The sequence below is a fragment of the Mesoplodon mirus genome (genome assembly GCF_964341445.2).
Source record: "Mesoplodon mirus genome assembly, chromosome: 1".
Lineage (NCBI taxonomy): Eukaryota > Metazoa > Chordata > Mammalia > Artiodactyla > Ziphiidae > Mesoplodon > Mesoplodon mirus.
Window position 1 is genome coordinate 21647053 of NC_138976.1, and position 19504 is coordinate 21666556.

Sequence of the window (19504 nt, forward strand, 5' to 3'; positions counted from 1 at the left end):
TACCACAGTCAGAACAGTTCATTCTATGATTCCTGGCTCGGGAGGTCCTGTGGTCACATCTAGAATTTGCTTCAGAATAGGGCCTGTTGGACTTCCCTGGTGGCGCAGTGGTTGAGAATCTGCCTGCTAATGCAGGGGACACGGGTTCGAGCCCTGGTCTGGGAGGATCCCACATGCCGCGGAGCAACTGGGCCCGTGAGCCACAACTACTGAGCCTGCACGTCTGGAGGCTGTGCTCCGCAGCAAGAGAGGCCGCGATAGTGAGAGGCCCGCGCACCGTGATGAAGAGTGGCCCCAACTCGCTGCAATTAGAGAAAGCCCTCGCACAGAAACAAAGACCCAACACAGCCAAAAATAAAATAAATAAATTTATAAAATGGCTGATGTATATTTTAAATTGCTGAATATATTTATTTATTTATTTATTTATTTATTGAGGTAAAATTGGTAGATGACATTATATAAGTTTCGGGGGTACACCATTATAATTTGATTTTTGTATACACTTCAAAGTGATCACCACTTTGTCTAGTTATCACCCATCACCATACAATTGACCCCCTTCACCTATTTCACCCACCCTCCCAACCCCTTTCACCTCTAGTAACCACCAATCTGTTCTCTGTATCTATGAGTTTGTGTTTTGTTTGTTCATTTGTTTGTTAGATTCCACATATAAGTGAAATCATTTGGTGTTTGGTCTTTCTTTATCTGATTTATTTCACATAGCGTAATACCCTCAAGGTCCATCCATCTCGTCACAAATGGCAAGATTTCTACTTTTGGTGGCTGTGTAGTATTCCATTCATCAGTGGACATTTAAGTTGTTTCCATATCTTGGCTGTTGTAAATAATGCTGCAGTGAACACAGGGGTGCATGTATCTTTTTGAATTAGTGATTTCATATTCTTTGGATAAATACCCAGAAGTGGAATAGCTGGATCTGGATCATACGGTGATTCTATTTTTAATTATCAAAAAGACAAATAACAAAGGTTGGAGAGGATGTGGAGAAAAGGGAACCCTCATACACTGTTGGTGGGAATATAAACTGGTACAACCACTATGGGAAACAGTATGGAGATATTTCCTTCTTAAGAAGTCTCTTGAGATCTTCTCTCAGCCTTCTTTTTTATGGCTTCACCTGCCAACAGTACAGAGGTTTAAGAGATAGCATTCTCTGTAGATACTGCCTTATATTAATTTTACCTGACAGCTAACATGAAGTACTCAGGAGTTACACAGAGAACTAAGAACAAAATATCAAGATGATAAATTCTGTTTCTCTTTGCTCTTATAATGCCAAAGTGAATTATTTTGAAGCTCACTATTAAGTTATTATGGGGACATCCCTGGCAGTCCAGTGGTTAAGATTTCACCTTCACTGCAGAGGGCACATGTTTGATCCCTGGCCGGGGAGCTAAGGTCCCATGTGCCACGCATGGTGCAGGAGCAAAAAAAAAAAAACAGTGATTATGTAGAATTGTTATTCATGTGCAATTCTCAACACACAAAATCTGCTTCTAACCCTCCTTCAGTTAAATATGAATTGTGCCCTAAACTACCCACACTCTCACCTAGCTTTCCTTATAACCAAGAGTATACTTCCGTAAGATAGTTAGCTATGCGTGGTTAGGATATATTGGTGGCCAAAGAGCAAAAGATGCCAACTCACCCAGAGAGCATTTCAGCAGTGGCCTCATTAACACTGCTGGCTATGACTAATTAACTGAGCCAACCAGCTGTAGACAAATACACAAATTTGCTATTTGAGATGCCCATTGAATACTTGATGAAGGAAGGCAGGGAGAGATGAAAATAAATAAATGTAAGCCTGTAAAAAAACAGTAACACCCTTGATTATTTGTTATAAGAATTCCTTTTTACTTTATTACTGTCTTCTTTCTCATATTATAGACATCATTGTCTTCTCTTTAGAGGGTGAATTATTATCCCAATTTTACAAGAAATAAATCTAGAAGGCATCATTCTTTATGAGGGTCACACAGCAAATTACCTGACCACAAGTGGAAGTTAGAATCTTCTGTCTCTCAGAAGTACTCTCAGCCTTTATCCCCAGCCATGCTGGCGCCATCCTTAGGACGGTTGACTAAGAAAACTCAACAGGTGCTTTCTGGTTAGGCTAGGTACTAGCCCTGTAATACTAACCAACAAACCCTATCTTGCAGGCAGATGGAGCCTGTGGGGTTAGTCTGTCATTCCTTAACTCAGCCCTAACCCAGCCCAAGTGCACACACATGTCTTCCAGGATTTTGCCAGTGACGGCCTTCGCACCCTCATGGTGGCCTACCGAGAATTGGACGATGCATTCTTCCAGGACTGGAGCAGGAAGCACAGTGAAGCCTATCTGTCTTTGGAGAATCGGGAAGATAAAATATCAATGGTCTGTGAAGAGATCGAAAAAGACCTGATGGTTAGTGTGAGGAAGCCAGGGACAGATTGGAGGCAGGATTGGGGGTGGGGGAGCAGTCGGGAGACTGAGCAAGGGCTCTGAGAATGGCTTCCAGCAAATCATAGGTTCAGGCTCTCTCTGGATACTAGATACTGGAATCCAAGCTGATTCAGGATATCTTGGATCTTTGAAATCCATAAATAAGGAAAGAATGTACTTGTTGTAAATTTCATCTTTCTGGTAGTGTTTCTTATCCCAAAGCTGTCCACAGAAGCTAAGAAATCTGGAAGAAATCAGGGTCTGAATAATGTGCAAATTAGATGATCCAGAACTAACTGATGTAATAATCAAGATAATAATGTTCACTCATTCATTCAACATATTTATTAAGTGCCTCCTATGTGCCAGGTGCTGTTTTAAGCCCTGAGCATGTAGTAGTAGGCAAAACAGACAAAAAAGTAATATATATACAGTATGTTAGGTGATGATAGTCTATGGAAGAAAATAAAGCCAGGAAGAAAAGTAGGGAGTATCAGCATATGTGTGTGTGTTGTAGAGGGTAGAGTATAATTGCTATTTTAAATAGGGTGCTTAGTCTTCACTATGAAGGAGACATCTGAGCAGAGACCTGAAGAAGGTGGCAAACCAAGCAGATCTCTGGGGAATCAGTTTTCCAGAAAGAAGGAACAGCAAGAACAAGGACCCTGAAACAGGAGCAGACCTAATTTGTTAGTAGAACAGTAAGGCAGCTCATGTGGCTGGTACAGTGTAAGTGAGGAGGAGACAATAAAAGGACATAAAAGAAAAGCAGTAAGGGGTCTTGACAAGCCTGTATAAAGACTTATAGTGAGACATGGAAAACAGTTGAGGAGTTCAACCAGAGAAGTGATGTGATAGCTTTTAAAGTGATCAGTCTGGCTGCCATGTTGAGATTATACTGTAGGGGAGCAAATGCAGACCCAGGGAGACCAATTAGAAAGTAGTTGCTTTTCCGGTTTGCAAGGCAGAAATAGACACAGACGTAGAGAACAAACGTATGGACACCAAGGCGGGGGAAGGGGGGGTGGAATGAACTGGGAGATTGGGATTGACCTATTTACACTAATATGAATAAAATCGATAACTAATGGGAATCTGCTGTATAGCACAGGGAACTCCACTTCGCTGTACAGTAGAAACTAGCACAACACTGTAAAAAAACTATACCCCAATAAAAAAAGAAAGAAAGAAAGAAAGGAGTTGTAATAGTACAGGTGAGAAATGATAATGGCTTGGACCAGATAGAAGTAGTGGAAGTGGTGAGAAATGGTCAAATTCTGTACACTTTTAAAAGTAGCACAAACAGAATTTGCTGATGGTTTAGATTATAGAATATGATAAAAGAAGTTAAGGATGACCCCAAAATATTTGACCAGATTGATACAGGCTCTTCTATAAAGAGAGAAATTGCTGATACCAAATGGGAAAATTTAGAGATCCCAAAGGTCACAAATCTCCTTCCATAGTCAGTTCTGTGGTTAGTATTTCTAGTCTGTCCTTTTAGAGGCCTAGCAGAAATCAGTCAGTAGTTTGTCCGGCTGTCAGTTCCTCAGACCCAATGCTGCCCATCCCTGTGGTCAGTCGGTACTATTAGGGTATCACTGAGAGACGGCATGGTGTTGGACCAACATACTTTCAATGGAGTGTGGGAAAGGACTTGAAAACCTTAGAGGCCCTCAGTAGGTACAAACAAATGGAGTTCACCCAAGCCCTTTTAGAGTTGAAAGAAAAACTGGAGTTGGATTTGGGGATCCATTGTCTGGGACCCACTGCTCTTGGAGACCAAAGCCAGGAAACGTGCTATGAAGCAAGGGAGAAGTGAGAGTATGTTGAGAAACAGGATTTAGAAGTGGCACAAAGCTTCACGTACGACTTGGGCAAGTCTTTTCCCTCTTTGGTTCCTTATATTCTGTGTTTCTAAATTTGATTTCAGTGTGTGGTTGAAAAGCTGTCTGTTGAGGGGCAGAGTGTAGTGAGTTTTATACCATTGGGGTCCTCGTGCCAGGACAGAGCCAGCTTACTAAAGAGGATGCTAAGGTGCCAGTCGAGTTGGGTACCACTAAATGCAATGAGCCTCTTCCTTTGCCTCACTCACTGATATTTCTGTTCAAAGCTGTTAGGGGCCACAGCCATAGACGACAAGCTGCAGGATGGAGTACCTGAGACGATCATCACCCTGAACAAAGCCAAAATTAAAATCTGGGTTTTAACTGGAGATAAGCAAGGTAAAGGGAAGCTCCTTGCCTGACCAATCCTCTTCCCTGTCCACCTTAGCCATTTCTTGTTTTTCTTTTTCATTTCCTTTTTTTCTTAGCCATTTATTTGACAAATACCTTATAACCCAGGTCAAGTCCTTAGAGGACACCTTCACTCCCAGTCTTGCATATAATTTGCTAAGCATATATAGTACTTTATGCCAGATACTGTATTAGGCATGGAGAACACAGAGATGAATCAGTCAGACATGGCCTCTGTCATCCAGGAACTCACAAGCTAAAAACTTCTAGGGTTGTCTTTGACTATACCCTCTCTGTTGTCCCAAAGATTTACTCTCTTACCATGTTCCACTAATTCTTCTGAAAATCCTCTTAACTATGCCACCACCCTAGTTTAGCCTTTGTCCCCTGTTGGCTGTACTTCTGCAAAAACTTCTGAACTGATCTGTCTCTTGACCTTATTAATTTCAATATAGCCTACATACAACCATCAGTTTAACCTTCCTAAAATACTGCTTTTGTGACATTACTCCTCTACTCAGGTACCTACAGCAACTTCACATGGTAAAGTCGAACTCCACTGTCTGGACTTCAAGACCTTGATAATTTGTTGCTACCTACACATCCTTATCTCCATCGTAATGTGACCATATCTTCATTATGTCCCGAACCAATTCCTATTCTATGCCCTCTGTTTGGATTGTTTCCCCATTTGAAATTCTTTTTCCCCCCTAAACAAATCTTACTCATCCTTTAAGGCCTTGCTATAAGAAACTTTCTAAGACAATTGCAATCTCTCTTCTGAATTTTGATACTACTTGTAGCCAAGGTTCAGGACTTAATTTAAAAAAATTGTTTTCCTTAGTATGACTTTATTCCAAATTCCAGATTTCTTGATGCAAAGGAAAGACTACAACCTAAACATATCTCAGTCCCCCATAAAATGTAGCATAGAAACAGGCACAGTGCTGTTCAAGGAAATATACCCAGATTGCCGGGAGAAGTGAATACAGACAGGAATTGCTTTAAGAAATAAGGGAAGGCTTTGTAGAGAAAGCTAAGCCAGAATGATCCTAGTTATTGATAAATAACTTGCAAGTCTGTACCAGGTAGACATTTTCCCCTGGATGTTTGAATATAGTCTCCACTGGCTCATGAAAAACACACTTTGACTGCATCCATGGCAAATATGGACATATGGGCTCTGCAGGCCACTGTTTAGTGCCTTTGTACCTGTACACTGTAAAGACCCTGTTCCAGCCAAAATGCGACCTGTGTTCCCCCTTGCCCTGCAGAGACTGCTGTGAACATTGCCTATGCCTGTAACATATTTGAGGATGAAATGGATGGGATGTTTATCATGGAAGGCAAGGATGATGAGACTGTTCGGCAAGAACTCAGGTAAGGGGCTTCCCTGGTGGCGCAGTGGTTGGGAGTCCGCCTGCCGGTGCAGGGGACACGGGTTCGTGCCCCAGTCCGGGAAGATCCCACATGCCGCAGAGCGGCTGGGCCCGTGAGCCATGGCCGCTGAGCCTGCGCGTTCGGAGCCTGTGCTCTGCAACGGGAGAGGCCACAGCAGTGAGAGGCCTGCGTACCGCAAAAAAAAAAAAAAAAATAGAACTCAGGTACGATGGGAGAGCTGCCACAGCCTGTCCCTGGAACCAAGACTTCCCACCCATCACTTCACCCAGTATGGCTCCTACATTACCAGAAGGAACAGAGAAGAAATGGGGGAGGGAAAAACAAAAAAAACTAAAATATTTGAGAGAATTTTGTGAAGAAGCATTAGGGCTCAAGGAGTTGGAGTAGAAGAGTGGAGGTGGAGAAGTGTTGTATGTAGATGGTCTGGGACCTAAGGCAGTGGCAGGTCTCAGAAGGCAGTTGAGTATGAGGCCCTGGGAGGTGCTCTGCAGAGGCTCTCTATCCACGTTGCTCACTTTCACTTTGGGACACATTTTCCTTCCTTAGCTCTGGGGCTTCAGGTCAGACACTAACCATTACTCTTGGCTTTCAGGTCAGCAAGGGAAAAGATGAAACCTGAGTCTCTACTGGAATCAGACCCAGTAAACAGTTACCTCACCACAAATCCCCGAATGCCCTTCAAAATACCCGAGGAGATGCCCAATGGCAACTACGGCTTGATCATCAATGGCTACAGTCTGGTGGGCAACACAGACCTACAACTCTGTTCTCTTCTTCCAAGGAACTTTTTTCCTAGGTCCAACCCACTTCAGGGAAATTTCAAGATCCTTTTGCTATTCCATGAGTTACCCTCTTCCCCCTTCCTTCAGGTGCCCTTGCCTGTCAGACACCTTTCCCCAGCCTTCTTTAGGCAGGAATAACGAAGAAAGAGAAGCCAAGGGCATAGTCCTTTCTTATCCAAATTCTTCACTACTGACGTGGCCCATCACATATGGGAAGGGGGGAAGTGAGCAGAACCAGGTCCTCCAAAAAATCACTTGGCCTTATAACCCAGTCAACTGATTTGACCCAGTGAGAGACCCTCACTGGTTTTCCACTGGAGGCTGGGTCAGGATGCCCAGAACTGACTGGGGGGCTTGGCTGCCCTTGGGAGTGGAGCACCTGGGGAGTGGCTCTGCCTGACAGGGGAGTATGGAGGGGAAGGAGAGGGCCCAGGAAGGTTCTGCCCCAAGAGTCTTTTGGGGCAGCCTGGAATGTGGGTGTGTCCTGGTGCTGCAGGCCCACGCTTTAGAAGGGAACCTGGAGTTGGAACTGCTGCGAACGGCGTGCATGTGCAAGGGAGTGGTCTGCTGCCGGATGACACCCCTTCAGAAGGCCCAGGTGGTAGAGCTGGTGAAGAGGTACAAGAAGGCGGTGACACTGGCCATCGGGGATGGGGCCAATGACGTCAGCATGATCAAAGGCATGTGAGGGGTGGGGGGGCTGTAGTGCCCAGCCACGGGCTTGCTCTTCCCTTCTTCCATGGGCAAAACTGATCTGGGTGGCACTGGGTTGCTGGCTCACTCTCCTGCATATCATATGTATTGTACATTTACAGTGTTTTGCAGCTTCATTCATGTTCCTCTACACCTCAGTTCCCACTTGTTTACACATCATTACATCAGCCCACATCCACAGTCATGCACACACATTCAGATTCATGTACGTGACACACACACTCACATACCCATGGGTCCAATAAGAGCACGTGTGCATATTCACAGAACAACAGGCTGTGCAACTACTACACCATCTTTCTGAGATGGCATCAAAGCCCACAGAAAGGACCCCTGGGCAGGAGTCGTGGTCTGTTCCTTTTTTGAAGGCTGTAGGGCTGAGCAATGTTAGACAGACTACAGGGCTGCCCAACCAGGGAATTAGCTGTGCGGCCTGATGCAGGGATCTTTTCCTCTCTGAGGCAATATTCCCAAGAGCTTGCCCTGACTCCCCTGGCTGGAGAAGAATAGCAAACTTACTGATGCTTCGGACCAACAGAAGCAAATGGCTGAAACTGGTGCTAATTTCAGCTGAATGTTGTTAGCCTCCAGCAACTTGTGGTTCTGTGAGATATGGATAACATCTAGGGGTCCTCTAGTCCAACCTCTCTCCCCATACTGGAAACACCAGCAGATATTCCAGCCTCGGCTTCAATACTAGGAAGTGTTCTTGCTCTTTTCCCCACTTTCTAGAACTTCATTGGCTTTTAGAGCCTTAAAGGTTTCAGTTATTCTGTTAAGCAATGTAATAGGTATATACCAGAAGATCAAAGAATTTGGCCTATATTACAACAGACTGATTAAAACTTTTAGAAACTTGTCTTACCTTCCATCAAGCATAATCCTTGCTTTATCCAGAAAAAGTCACCTTAAGCTTCCTGAAGAACTCGTTTCTTACTAACAAAGTATGTATATCACGTATTCCTCCCAACAGTTGGATTTTAGCTCCTTAGATAAACTTAGGTAATTAAAAACTATGTTGACATTCATCCTGCATCTTTAATTGATTTAAGTGGCTTCGAGAGATAACAAGAAAGTTTTACCTCAGCATCTGGGCAGTAGGGAAGAGCCCAGATGGCTATAGTAGGTGCAAGACCATCAAGGACAGTTTTCTAGTACTTGCTGTATGTGGCGTTCTTGAGTGGCAGCATCCAAAACAAAGTGCAGATGAAGGAGTTGTTGTCTGACTTGTGGGGGACAGGCAATCCACTAAGGAGAAAAGACTCCATAAGTAAGTGCCACCTTGAGCTGGGCCTACCAGTGTTTTTCAAATGTAAAATAAGGGGCTTATGCAACATGATCTCAGCCTGCCTTTTACACTTCCCAGGCTGGGAGCCCAGAAGACAAGCTCTGTGGCTGAGAAGTTTCTGGGGTTTCTTTGCAGCTGCCCACATTGGAGTCGGCATCAGTGGCCAGGAGGGAACGCAGGCCATGCTCAACAGCGACTACGCCTTCTCCCAGTTCCGCTATCTTCAGCGTCTACTCTTGGTCCATGGCCGCTGGTCCTACAATCGCATGTGCAAGTTTCTCAGCTACTTCTTTTACAAAAACTTTGCCTTCACTCTGGTGCACTTCTGGTATGCCTTCTACAGCGGGTTCTCTGCACAGGTAGGAGGTCAAGTGGCACTCCCCACTCTCGTCAACTGGGTCTTCTCTAATCACCCCCCACTTCAACCAGTTCAGACCCCTTTTCTCCTCTAGAGACCTGTGCCATCTATCCATTAAACTCCTCACCCATTATGATCCCATCTCCTAACCCTACACTTAACCTTAGATTTCTAAACACTAACTTTTCTGTCCTGGCTCTGACTTGGCCTTGACTCCTACCAACAGAACTCTCCCATGAGATATTTTCATCTTTTCCATGACACAGAGACCTAGAATTTCCAAACATATGTAATGGGGGTGGGGGTGAGATTCCTGGATCTGGGAGGGTTTTTAGGGTCCAGAGTAATCTTTATGGAACAGGCTAAGTCTCAAGGGGCCTTTGGGTCTTGCCAGACAGGCTGGTTCTGGCATTTACCTGTAGCCATACTTGGAAACACAGCTTCCCTTTACTTCTCCTTCCTCACCCAGACATACCACACTGCCAAACACACCCTATTTTTGCTCTAATGAATATGAAGTCTCCCCCACAGAAGGGGGGAGAGGTGACACTTGGATGTTGATGTTCTACGGGAAGTTCCTTTTCCTATGAGAAGTTTTTCAGGAGTCTCTCAAGGATTCCCAAAGAGAAACAACCTCAGGAATGGTTATCTTGGGAGATCCCTACTACCTTTGTTACCTTGGGCTCCAGGGGAAACAGACCAGTCAGCAGACAATAGTAGGCTTGTCTACCCCTAGTGTCTAACAAAGCCAGTCTGGTTTGTGGGAGGTGTATGTGTATGTATGTGTTACTGCTGACCTCTTGTGGTTAGTAAAGAAAGGAGCCGTCTCTAGGCCCAGAATGAAGCACCCAGCTGGGGAAGGGTCATTGGGTCTATTCTGCTTGCCAGTGTTAGAAAATGTCCAGGGTTATAGAAACTACTGAATGCCATAAAACAGATAAAGAACCCAGAGGCTTACATGCCTGGGAGTGCAGGGGTACACCTAGCATTCCCTAGCAGCCACTCTGGGTCCTTTCTGTGTAGGGAGGAGCAGTACAGGGCATGGTGGGGTTGGTCTAAATCAGCCTTGTCAGGTTGGCCACAAACAAGTTGGATGTGGGCTTACCCCAGCCTGGGACCCAGGGACCAAACAGAGTCTGGGGTCAGCCTTCTCAGTCAGATTTCGGAAATCCAAATCCTGCTCTAGGTTAGTATGGTGATGGGTAGGTGGAGGGCAGAAGGGCTTCTCTTGGACCTGGGAGGTGGAGCTGAGACTTTGGAGAAGAGAAGAATCTAAGAAATCTCCTTGGTATTCTTCCAGACAGTTTATGATACCTGGTTTATCACTTTCTACAACCTGGTCTACACCTCCCTCCCTGTCCTGGGCTTGAGTCTGTTTGACCAGGTAAGACCAGCAGCAAGCCTCTTAGGGCTGAAGCCCCTGGGCCCTTGAAGAGTATTCCCAGGAGTGAGGAGGACAGCAGTAGCCAAGCTCTACAAAGTCAAATGTAAATGGAATAATTTATAGAGCAAGAGAGGGAGCTGATCACCTAGAGAGGTATCATTGGATAAAGTAAAGAATCCTCTGCCACAGAGAATAAACATCAGTTTTAGAAATCCAAGTTTTCCTGTGTGAATTTTATCTTTGTAGAGAGAAACACAGAAATTGTGCTGTACAGTAAATTGAGTGTGTACAAAAGTGAAAGGAAATAGAGTTATTGGTGCAGGACTAGGTAAAGCAAGGGGCTTCAAGAAAGGAGCGACCCATAGAGAGATAATGAGATAAGCCAATTCAGGGAGGCCTAGGTGGGAATCCTGAAGGCCAAACATGGGAGTATGGGTATGATACCTTGAATCATAGGGAGTCAGCCTAGGGGATACCATTTAGCCCTCTCAGAAATTCCCTGGGCATTGAGGGTCCTGGTGCCCTACCTCTCCCTCCTCTTCTACCCAATCTCCAGTCCTGGGCACAGGGAATAGAAAAGGGGCCTCCAAAGAGGAATAAGGTAGCTGAAAGAAGACATCATGGCATCATGGTTCCTGGTCTCCATCGGGGTAGGAAGGGAAATTCTCCGTGAAGTAGCTGCCAGCCTCAGAGCAACAAGAGGGGTGAATTATGTCATTCAACAGTCCTATCCAGCTTCAATGGTCTAATTCTAGGGATCCACAACCTCTCAAAACAAGCCTCCAGCTTTGTTATCCAAAGTTTTGGATTTAGCAGATGAAGATGATCCAATGTCATCCACACAGAGAATTCCCTCACCTGAATTCCCAGTAGCTATGGGAATGGGAGGAGCAACACAGAACACAGATACCTCTAAGGGACTAACTTGTCCCCATTGGCTTCCCACTTTCTTCCAACTGGCTTTTGACACAAAGGATACTCAACTAAAGGAACACTTAAAACTGGGGACTCATGTCCCAGTTGCCTTCCCCATCCCAAGCTCCAGTCCTCCCTTCAGCTATTCCCAATCCTAATTGCCCCCTTTCTTAACTCCGCATCTTGCCCTTCTAGCTTTCTTCCACCACATATATCCTTGCCTGGAGAGTAGGACTTTAGGAAGGGTCTGTGGTCACTGCTCTGTTCTCTGGTTCCACTTCTCAAGTAATCTATGAGAAAGCTCCTAGGCAGCCTAACAGCAGACTCAGTAAGGGGAGAAGCCTCTACTCTGTTAGAGATGGGATCTTCTATGCAGAGACCCTGAGCCTTCCTTCTTATCCTCTGGTGCTTCCAGGATGTGAATGAAACATGGAGCCTACGTTTCCCAGAGCTGTATGAGCCAGGCCAGCACAACCTCTATTTCAACAAGAAGGAATTTGTGAAGTGTTTGATGCATGGGATCTACAGTTCCTTAGTGCTGTTCTTTATCCCTATGGGGACCGTTTACAATTCAGTGCGCAGTGATGGGAAGGAAATCTCCGACTACCAGTCCTTCTCCGTGATAGTGCAGACTTCCTTGCTCTGTGTGGTCACAGTGAAGGTGTGGCCAGTGGTGGGGTAAGGGGACTGGGTGGGGAGCCTGTCTGGAAGAGAGGAAGGGAAGGAGGGAGGGAAGGTGGGAAGGGTGCATCCTCCTTTACAAAACTGGAGAAGGGAGGTGGCTGACAGTTCCCAGGTTGTAGACTAATGAACATAAGAGGGTGCTTTTCAGATTGCCCTGGAGACAACCTACTGGACAATGATAAGCCACATCTTCACCTGGGGTAGCCTGGGTTTCTACTTTTGCATCTTATTCTTCCTGTACAGTGATGGCTTGTGCCTAATGTTCCCCAACATCTTCCAGTTCCTAGGTAAGATTCTGCCCAGTCTGTGGCAAAGGGCTGGGGCTGGGGGTGGTAGTGTGAACCAAGTACATTTGTTTAATAAATGTTTACTGAGCAGCTATTACTATGTGTTAGGCTCTGTGGATATATATATATATATATATATATATATATATGCTTATGACATGGTCTCAGCCCTAAAAGGACTCAGAATCTAGCTAGGTGAAATATTTTACCTCATTAGAGTCTCTAAGATATTTTTAAGTTTCTTACCTAATTTGGTCTCTACAAGCATACTGTGAGATAGACAGGGCAAGGATTATTACACCATTTTAGAGACTGGAGGTTTTTTTTTTTTTTTTTTTTTAGTTTCTGCTTTATAACAAAGTGAATCAGTCATACATATACATCTGTTCCCACATCCCTTCCCTCATGCATCTGAGACTGGAGGTTTTTAAAAAATGACTCAAATCTAGGTCTCCTGGTTCCCAGTCCAATGTCCTTTCTACTGTGGCATACTGCCTTCTTATCTCCCACATTAATTTCCCTCTCTCATCTCCACTCTGATGAGGACAAAATACAGACAGAGTAGATGTGTAGATGTAGCTGGCTCCTACCTCTTGTCAAGCCACTCATTTTTCCCTTCCAAAACCCTCTATCCCATTTTTGTGTCCAGGCCAATGCTCTAGGATTCCTATAACCTACTCCCACCTCTCCTGCCCTGCCCGGCCTTTAGAGGGAGACAAAGGCATGTGAATTCACAGTGACTTTGGCTGCACCAAGGACCTAACCTCAGTGCAATCCTTTCACATTTATATTGTTTCTCAGGAGACTAACTGTCTCCAAATCAATAACTTCTTTCTTTGGACTGAAGAGATAGACCTAAGTTCTGGCTGACAGCCCCCTTCCTCTAGGCTCTGGTTCTGCCTTTCCCTTCTGGCTCATTGTTTACAGGTGTGGCCAGGAACACTCTGAACCTGCCGCAAACGTGGCTGAGTATTGTCCTCAGCGTGGTCCTCTGTATGTTGCCTGTGATTGGGTACCAATTCCTCAAACCACTATTCTGGCCCATCAGTGTGGACAAGGTGAGTGGAACAGGGAATCTACCCGGATATAATTCATGACCCTCTTTGCCTTTGCCTCTGTGGATAAAAACCCTGTCCCCCATGCTTTGGCTTTAGATTATTGACAGAATTCATCATTGCATGAGACATCCACTGCCACACCCAATCCGGACCAAACTGAAACATTCAAGCTCTCGACGTTCTGCCTATGCGTTCTCCCATAAACAGGGCTTTGGGGCCCTCATCACTTCCGGCAAGACAATGAGGGCCAAAATGCCCAAGAAAAACAGCTTTCCTTTTAAAAAGTAGAGGCCTTTACAGAAGCCCTAAAGGAGTCAGCCATTGCTCTTCCTCCCTTGTATTCACACAACTTAATAAGGAGAGATTAGAGTCCCTGGAACAAGCATAAAACTGTTCTTCCACTCCCACTCCAGGGGCTCAGCCTCTTCATTCCCTAGAAGGCTATGCCCAGGTAAGGCAAGGAAAGGTAAAGGGCCCCCAGACATCTGTCAGAGTTACAGCATTTCAAGAAAAAGCGATGTCAGGCCTCCCTCTACCAGCCCTTCCAAGTTTTAATCCATACAAGCAAATGTGGAAATAATGGATGAAGAGGGGGAATGTGGGGAAGGGAAAAGAAAATAGGACCTAAGAATCTTAGTTTGGGCCCTATTTCCCATACCCAGAGCAACCATAAATTTTGCCAGGGCTCCCCACAAACATGTTCACCCAGGCACCCTTCTCAGGTTTATCTGAGGGATTCAGGGCCTGGGTAGCAAAAGGAAGAGGCAGCTATGAAAAGTTGGTCATAAGAAGCTAAAGGAGAGTTTCTGGACCAAAGAAAGGATGGAGGTGGTTCCTGCCTTGATAGGACAGCTCAAGATTTTGCCACCTTCTCTCCTCTTTGACCCCTTTGACCCAAGAACTGATATCTTTTCAGGCCTCAGAACTGGGAGGGGGAGACTGCAGGGGATTTTAAAAAATCTTTTCTTGGGCTTCCCTGGTGGCGCAGTGGTTGAGAGTCTGCCTGCCGATGCAGGGGACACGGGTTCGTGCCCCGGTCCGGGAAGATCCCACATGCCGCGGAGCGGCTGGACCCGTGAGCCATGGCCGCTGAGCCTGTGCGTCCGGAGCCTGTGCTCCGCAACGGGAGAGGCCACAACAGTGAGAGGCCCGCATACCGCAAAAAAAAAAAAAAAAAAAAAAATCTTTTCTTGAGGGACATAAGCCATAATTGGTGAATATTTGTGTTCATTCCATAAAATTATTTTGAGAAGAAATTGTATGTACTTGGGAAATTGCTTCTAACAAGTTTATAGATAAGTAATAAATTGCTGATTTTGGAGTAGAGAGATTTGTATTGTCTGTTGGGGCCCCAGTGATAATAACTTAGGCCAAGCAATAGCATTGGTCTATAGACCCCTTTTGAATGAGACCAATATTTCCCTCCCCACCACAACTACGTTTTCACTTCCATTCCAGTTTTTCCCCCTGCTGCTAAACTCTATCTTGGCCTCAGTATGACCACATCTTTTAACCGTATAGCTCTATCCTCTTTGCACACCTTAAATATTAGTTCCCAAAGCTCAGCCCTAGGTTCTCTGCTCATTTTTCTTTGTACACTTTTCCTGAGTGACGACTTCTAATCTCATGACTTTATTTACCAATAGAAAGAAGATTCTCAACTCTCTCTCTATCCTAGATCTCTCTTCTGAGATCCAGATCCATTTATTAAACTGACTCTAAGACCCTTCACTTCGTTGAATCTCAGGAAACTCACCAACCTGTATTAAACATTTTCCCCCGAAATTTCACCCCAGGATGTCACTACCATCATCCCATTCACCCAAAGCAGAATGATGGGAATCATACAATACTCTTCCTATAAAGTCTGATGTCTAATAAGTCATCAAGTAATGTAAATTCAGCATCTTCATCATGTCCTGTTTTCAGTTCCCTCCATTATTACTACCATTGTCCTCGTTTAGACTTTGATCATCTCTGACCTGGATTACTGCATAGAATCTCCCCTCTCATCTTCCTGGTTTTCCCCTATCTAAAGTATCACCAGTACCATTTCCAGAGTTATCTTTCTGAACTTCAAACTTTATCATGTCAAGCCCCAGCTTAGCACCCTTTAAGGATTTTGCACGCCTTCAGGATCAAGGTAAAATTTGAACATATTATCATTAGGCCCTCTCTAGTCTTGTTTTCTTCTTCTCCCCCATCTGCATTCACTCCAGTCATGCTATTTCTGGTCTTCATGTGGTCAAGCATGCTGTTCTCATATCCTAAAATGCTTTCCCTCACCCCCTCTTCATCAAGCAAATTCCTAGTCACCCTTCAAAACTTGGAATACTTGGAACTAAGTAGAGGTGATGGTTGAACAACATTGTGAATGTACTAAGTGCCCGTGAATCGTATACTTAAAAAGGGTTATGAGAATGTTTTATGAGAATTTTACCTCAATTTTTTAAAAACTCAGATTAGGCATTGTCTCCTGCAAGAGCTCACCCTTATTCCTCAGTGTGACTTTTATATATCTGTCCTATTTATTCAATTGCTCCCCTGTGTATACCTCTGTCAGTGACACTTATCACAGGGCATTGTAATCATTGATTTACTTGTCTATTCATAACATATAATGGGCCTTTAATAAATGTCTACTGAATAAATGAACAAATAATATGAAAGAATATTTAAATCTGCTTCTTTGACTATTTTTCTTGTTTTCCTGAATAGCACTACCACCCAGTAGCTCAAACCAAAAAACTGGAAGTCTTTCTGGACAGCTCCCTTCCATTCCTCTAATCCAATCCATTCTGTTACCAAGTTCCGTATACTCTGTCTTAGAAATGTCTTCAAGTCTTTCTCTTCCTATTTGTTCCCAATCCAATTGATTTCATTGTTTCTTGCCTAGATTATGCCAACATCCTCCTCTCAGGTCTCCCTGCCTTTGATTCTGCTTCTTTCCAATCCATGATCCACACCACAGAGAGTGATTTTTTGAAAAATACAAATCAGATCATGTCATTTGCCAGTTTAAAGTCCTTTAGTGAATCATCATAGCTTTCCTGCCTTGGTGCTGCCTACCTCCCCAGCTTCATCGCCACTTTCTGCTGCACATACTAAATTATTTGCAATTCCCCAAAGGTTCCATTATCTTCAGAAACCACTATGCCTTGGCCCTTTCTGTTCTCTCCTCTTAGAATATATTCTTTCCTTTATCTAGCTTATGTGTATCGATCTTCAGTCTCAGCGGCTTTGGTCACTTCCTCTGGGAGCCTTCACTGACACCCAATTTCCTGTCAGGTTTAGATACCTGCCAAACACTAAAACTAGTTTATGACAGTATTAGTCAAGTAAGAACCTTCTTCTCCCTCCATGCTGCTCAAACCCTGGAGAAAGAAGATTAGCAAACTGGGGTGTGGGAAATGATAGACATCTACTAAGCCCCACTGAACATGGCCACCTGCAATAGGGCCAAGCTGAGAGATGGGAAACGCTTTAATTTTAAAGTATGAAGTTTAACAAATAATTTCATTAGTGCAGACATCTTAATTATTCAAGTGAAACTTAAAGTAACAAGTACTGATTGCTACCTAAAATTGACCAGAAAATTCATGAAGAGTCTCATAAGTAGGTTAAAAGGGTAGAAGACAAAATAAAATGGTCTTATAGTTAAACTGACCCCACAAATTCCATTCTTTCAAGGTTCCAATTACACACACACACACACACACACACACACACACACACTCCCTTTCATCACATTCATCCATATACAACAAATATTTATTGAGCATCTACCATGTCTGGGCACTGTTCTAGATGCTGCCAATACAGTGAAAGACAACAAAAAAGGTTTCTGCTACCATGAAGCTTATGTTCTAGTAGAAGAGCCAATGTCAAAGTAAACAAGATCATTCAGATAATAAGTGCTATGAAGACACTGCAACAGCTGCTTTAACAGTGAGAGACTGTGAGGGGGGAGGGGTAGCTAATTTTATATTTGGTAGTCAGAAAAGGACTTTCTGAGGAAATAACATGGGACATGAGACTTAAGTGACTAGAAGGATCTAGCTTTGCAAAAATCTAATGGAAAGACATTCCAGGCAGAGAAAATAGTGTAAAGTCCTGAAGACAGGAGCAAGCTTTGTATATAAGAAACAGAAGCCTAATGTGGACAAAACATGGTGAGCAAAAGGGAGTGTGGTTAGATAGGTCTGATGAGAAGCAGTGGAGGGCTTTAAAGCCAGTTTGAAAAGATTGGTCAGGCTATTCTATGGGCAATAGGAGTGCAAAAGTGACATCAGGGAGACTAGGAGGCAGTTACAGTTGTCTAGGCATGGAATGGTGGTGGCTTAGACTAGGGTGGAAGCAGTGAAAAAATAAGTGGATGAATAGAGGATATATTTTGAGGATAAAACCAAAGGACTTTGTGGGTGGGCTACAGAAGATGCAGGTACTGGTTTATCAAATGAGCCCATTGATTTACTCAATGGTGCTAAATCCATAGATTACTGACTCTTCCCACACAGCTCCTGATGATGAGGTGGGTCTAGGTGGTCCCATATTTGTGCCAGTTGACTCCACTACTCCCAGCCACAACTGGTGAAGAGTGGATATATAATCCCAATATACCTGCTCTCTCTGGGAATTAGAATTCCAAGAAACTAAGTCAGTGCTGAGAATAGTTACTAAAAGGTCATATAGTTTCAGGAAGAGAGGCCTCTATTTTAAAGTGGCCATGACTTGCTATAAGTATGAAGATAAGTGGGCCAATGTGTCTAGTCTATAGAGAGAAGAATAAAGCAGATGTCCAAAGGGAAACAGACAAGACACTGTTTCATTCCAGGAGAGCACCCTGTGAGGGGTTTTCTGAAGTTGGGTTGGTAATGAGATCTTTTCACTTGAGCTAGATGGAATAGCTGCCAATAGCAAAAACAGAGAGGTGATTCCAACTTACATAGGCTTAAACTTGTTCCTCATATACAGCTTCTCAGGAACAGGGAGAGGTCACGGGACCATTTGGCTCATCCTTAACATCTTTTTCTTTAAGAAACTGTGGGGGAAATAACCATATTTACCACTGCCAGAAACAGAGAAACAAGGGAGCACTGTCCCAGCCCCAACATTTCCCTGTAATTCTAACTCCAAATCTTCTAAGATATGTGCAAAGAGTTTTGGAGAAAACTCAGCGTTTGGAGGATCCTGAGAGTCACGCTAGACTATTCACTCTACTTTACCCCCAACCCCCAATGACACATTAATCATTAAGTCCTATAGATCAGGGGTCCCCAACCCCCAGCCTGCAGACCGGTACCGGTCTGCAGCCTGTTAGGAACCAGGCCACACAGCAGGAGGTGAGTGGTGGGCAAGCGAGCAAAGCTTCATCTGCCGCTCCCCATGGCTCATATTACCGCCTGAACCATCTTCACCCCCATCCGTGGAAAAACTGTCTTCCACGAAACTGGTCCCTGTTGCCAAAAAGGTTGGGGACCACTGCTATAGATTCTATACCCTTAATCTCTCTTAGATCTATCTCCTCTTATCTAACCCCTCAGCCACTGTGCTAATTCAGACCCTCCCATTTCTCATCATAATTACTACCACAGTCTCCTAACTGGTCTCTTTACTTTCCTCTAATTCAATAGCTACACTCCAACTAGAGTGAGATTTCTAAAGTTCAAATCTGTTCAAATACTGATAATAATGCAAAATATTTTTGCCCATAACAATGCAAATAATTCCTATTCCCAATGATGCAAATTAATTTTGTCTGGTAGAGAATTTACATTTCTAAAAGTCAAATACTCATGTGAACCAGTCTTACAGTCTTACTGGTTCTCTCATTAACTAGTGAGTTTAATATACATTTATTTTATATTTGTATAAGACTCATGATTTTACCTTTTTGAAAAATTATCCCTTAACACAAATAACAGGAAGTAACCCCCACTTGCTG

General features: G+C 44.0%; 1 protein-coding gene across 1 annotated transcript in view; it reads left to right on the forward strand.

The window, feature by feature from the left end:
* The window catches only part of LOC309806689 (phospholipid-transporting ATPase FetA-like), a gene marked incomplete at its 5' end in the record, with an annotated part of 106659 nt that extends 90349 nt beyond the window's left edge, over positions 1 to 16310 (forward strand). The window contains 11 exons of the mRNA XM_082625612.1: positions 2270 to 2434; positions 4566 to 4677; positions 5964 to 6069; positions 6683 to 6830; positions 7369 to 7552; positions 9010 to 9233; positions 10533 to 10616; positions 11947 to 12192; positions 12364 to 12502; positions 13430 to 13560; positions 13657 to 16310. Of these exons, the coding sequence (XP_082481738.1) occupies positions 2270 to 2434; positions 4566 to 4677; positions 5964 to 6069; positions 6683 to 6830; positions 7369 to 7552; positions 9010 to 9233; positions 10533 to 10616; positions 11947 to 12192; positions 12364 to 12502; positions 13430 to 13560; positions 13657 to 13848 (1731 nt within the window). The 3' untranslated portion in view covers positions 13849 to 16310. The remainder of the gene's footprint in view (positions 1 to 2269; positions 2435 to 4565; positions 4678 to 5963; positions 6070 to 6682; positions 6831 to 7368; positions 7553 to 9009; positions 9234 to 10532; positions 10617 to 11946; positions 12193 to 12363; positions 12503 to 13429; positions 13561 to 13656) is intronic.
* Between the last annotated feature and the right edge of the window lie 3194 nt (positions 16311 to 19504).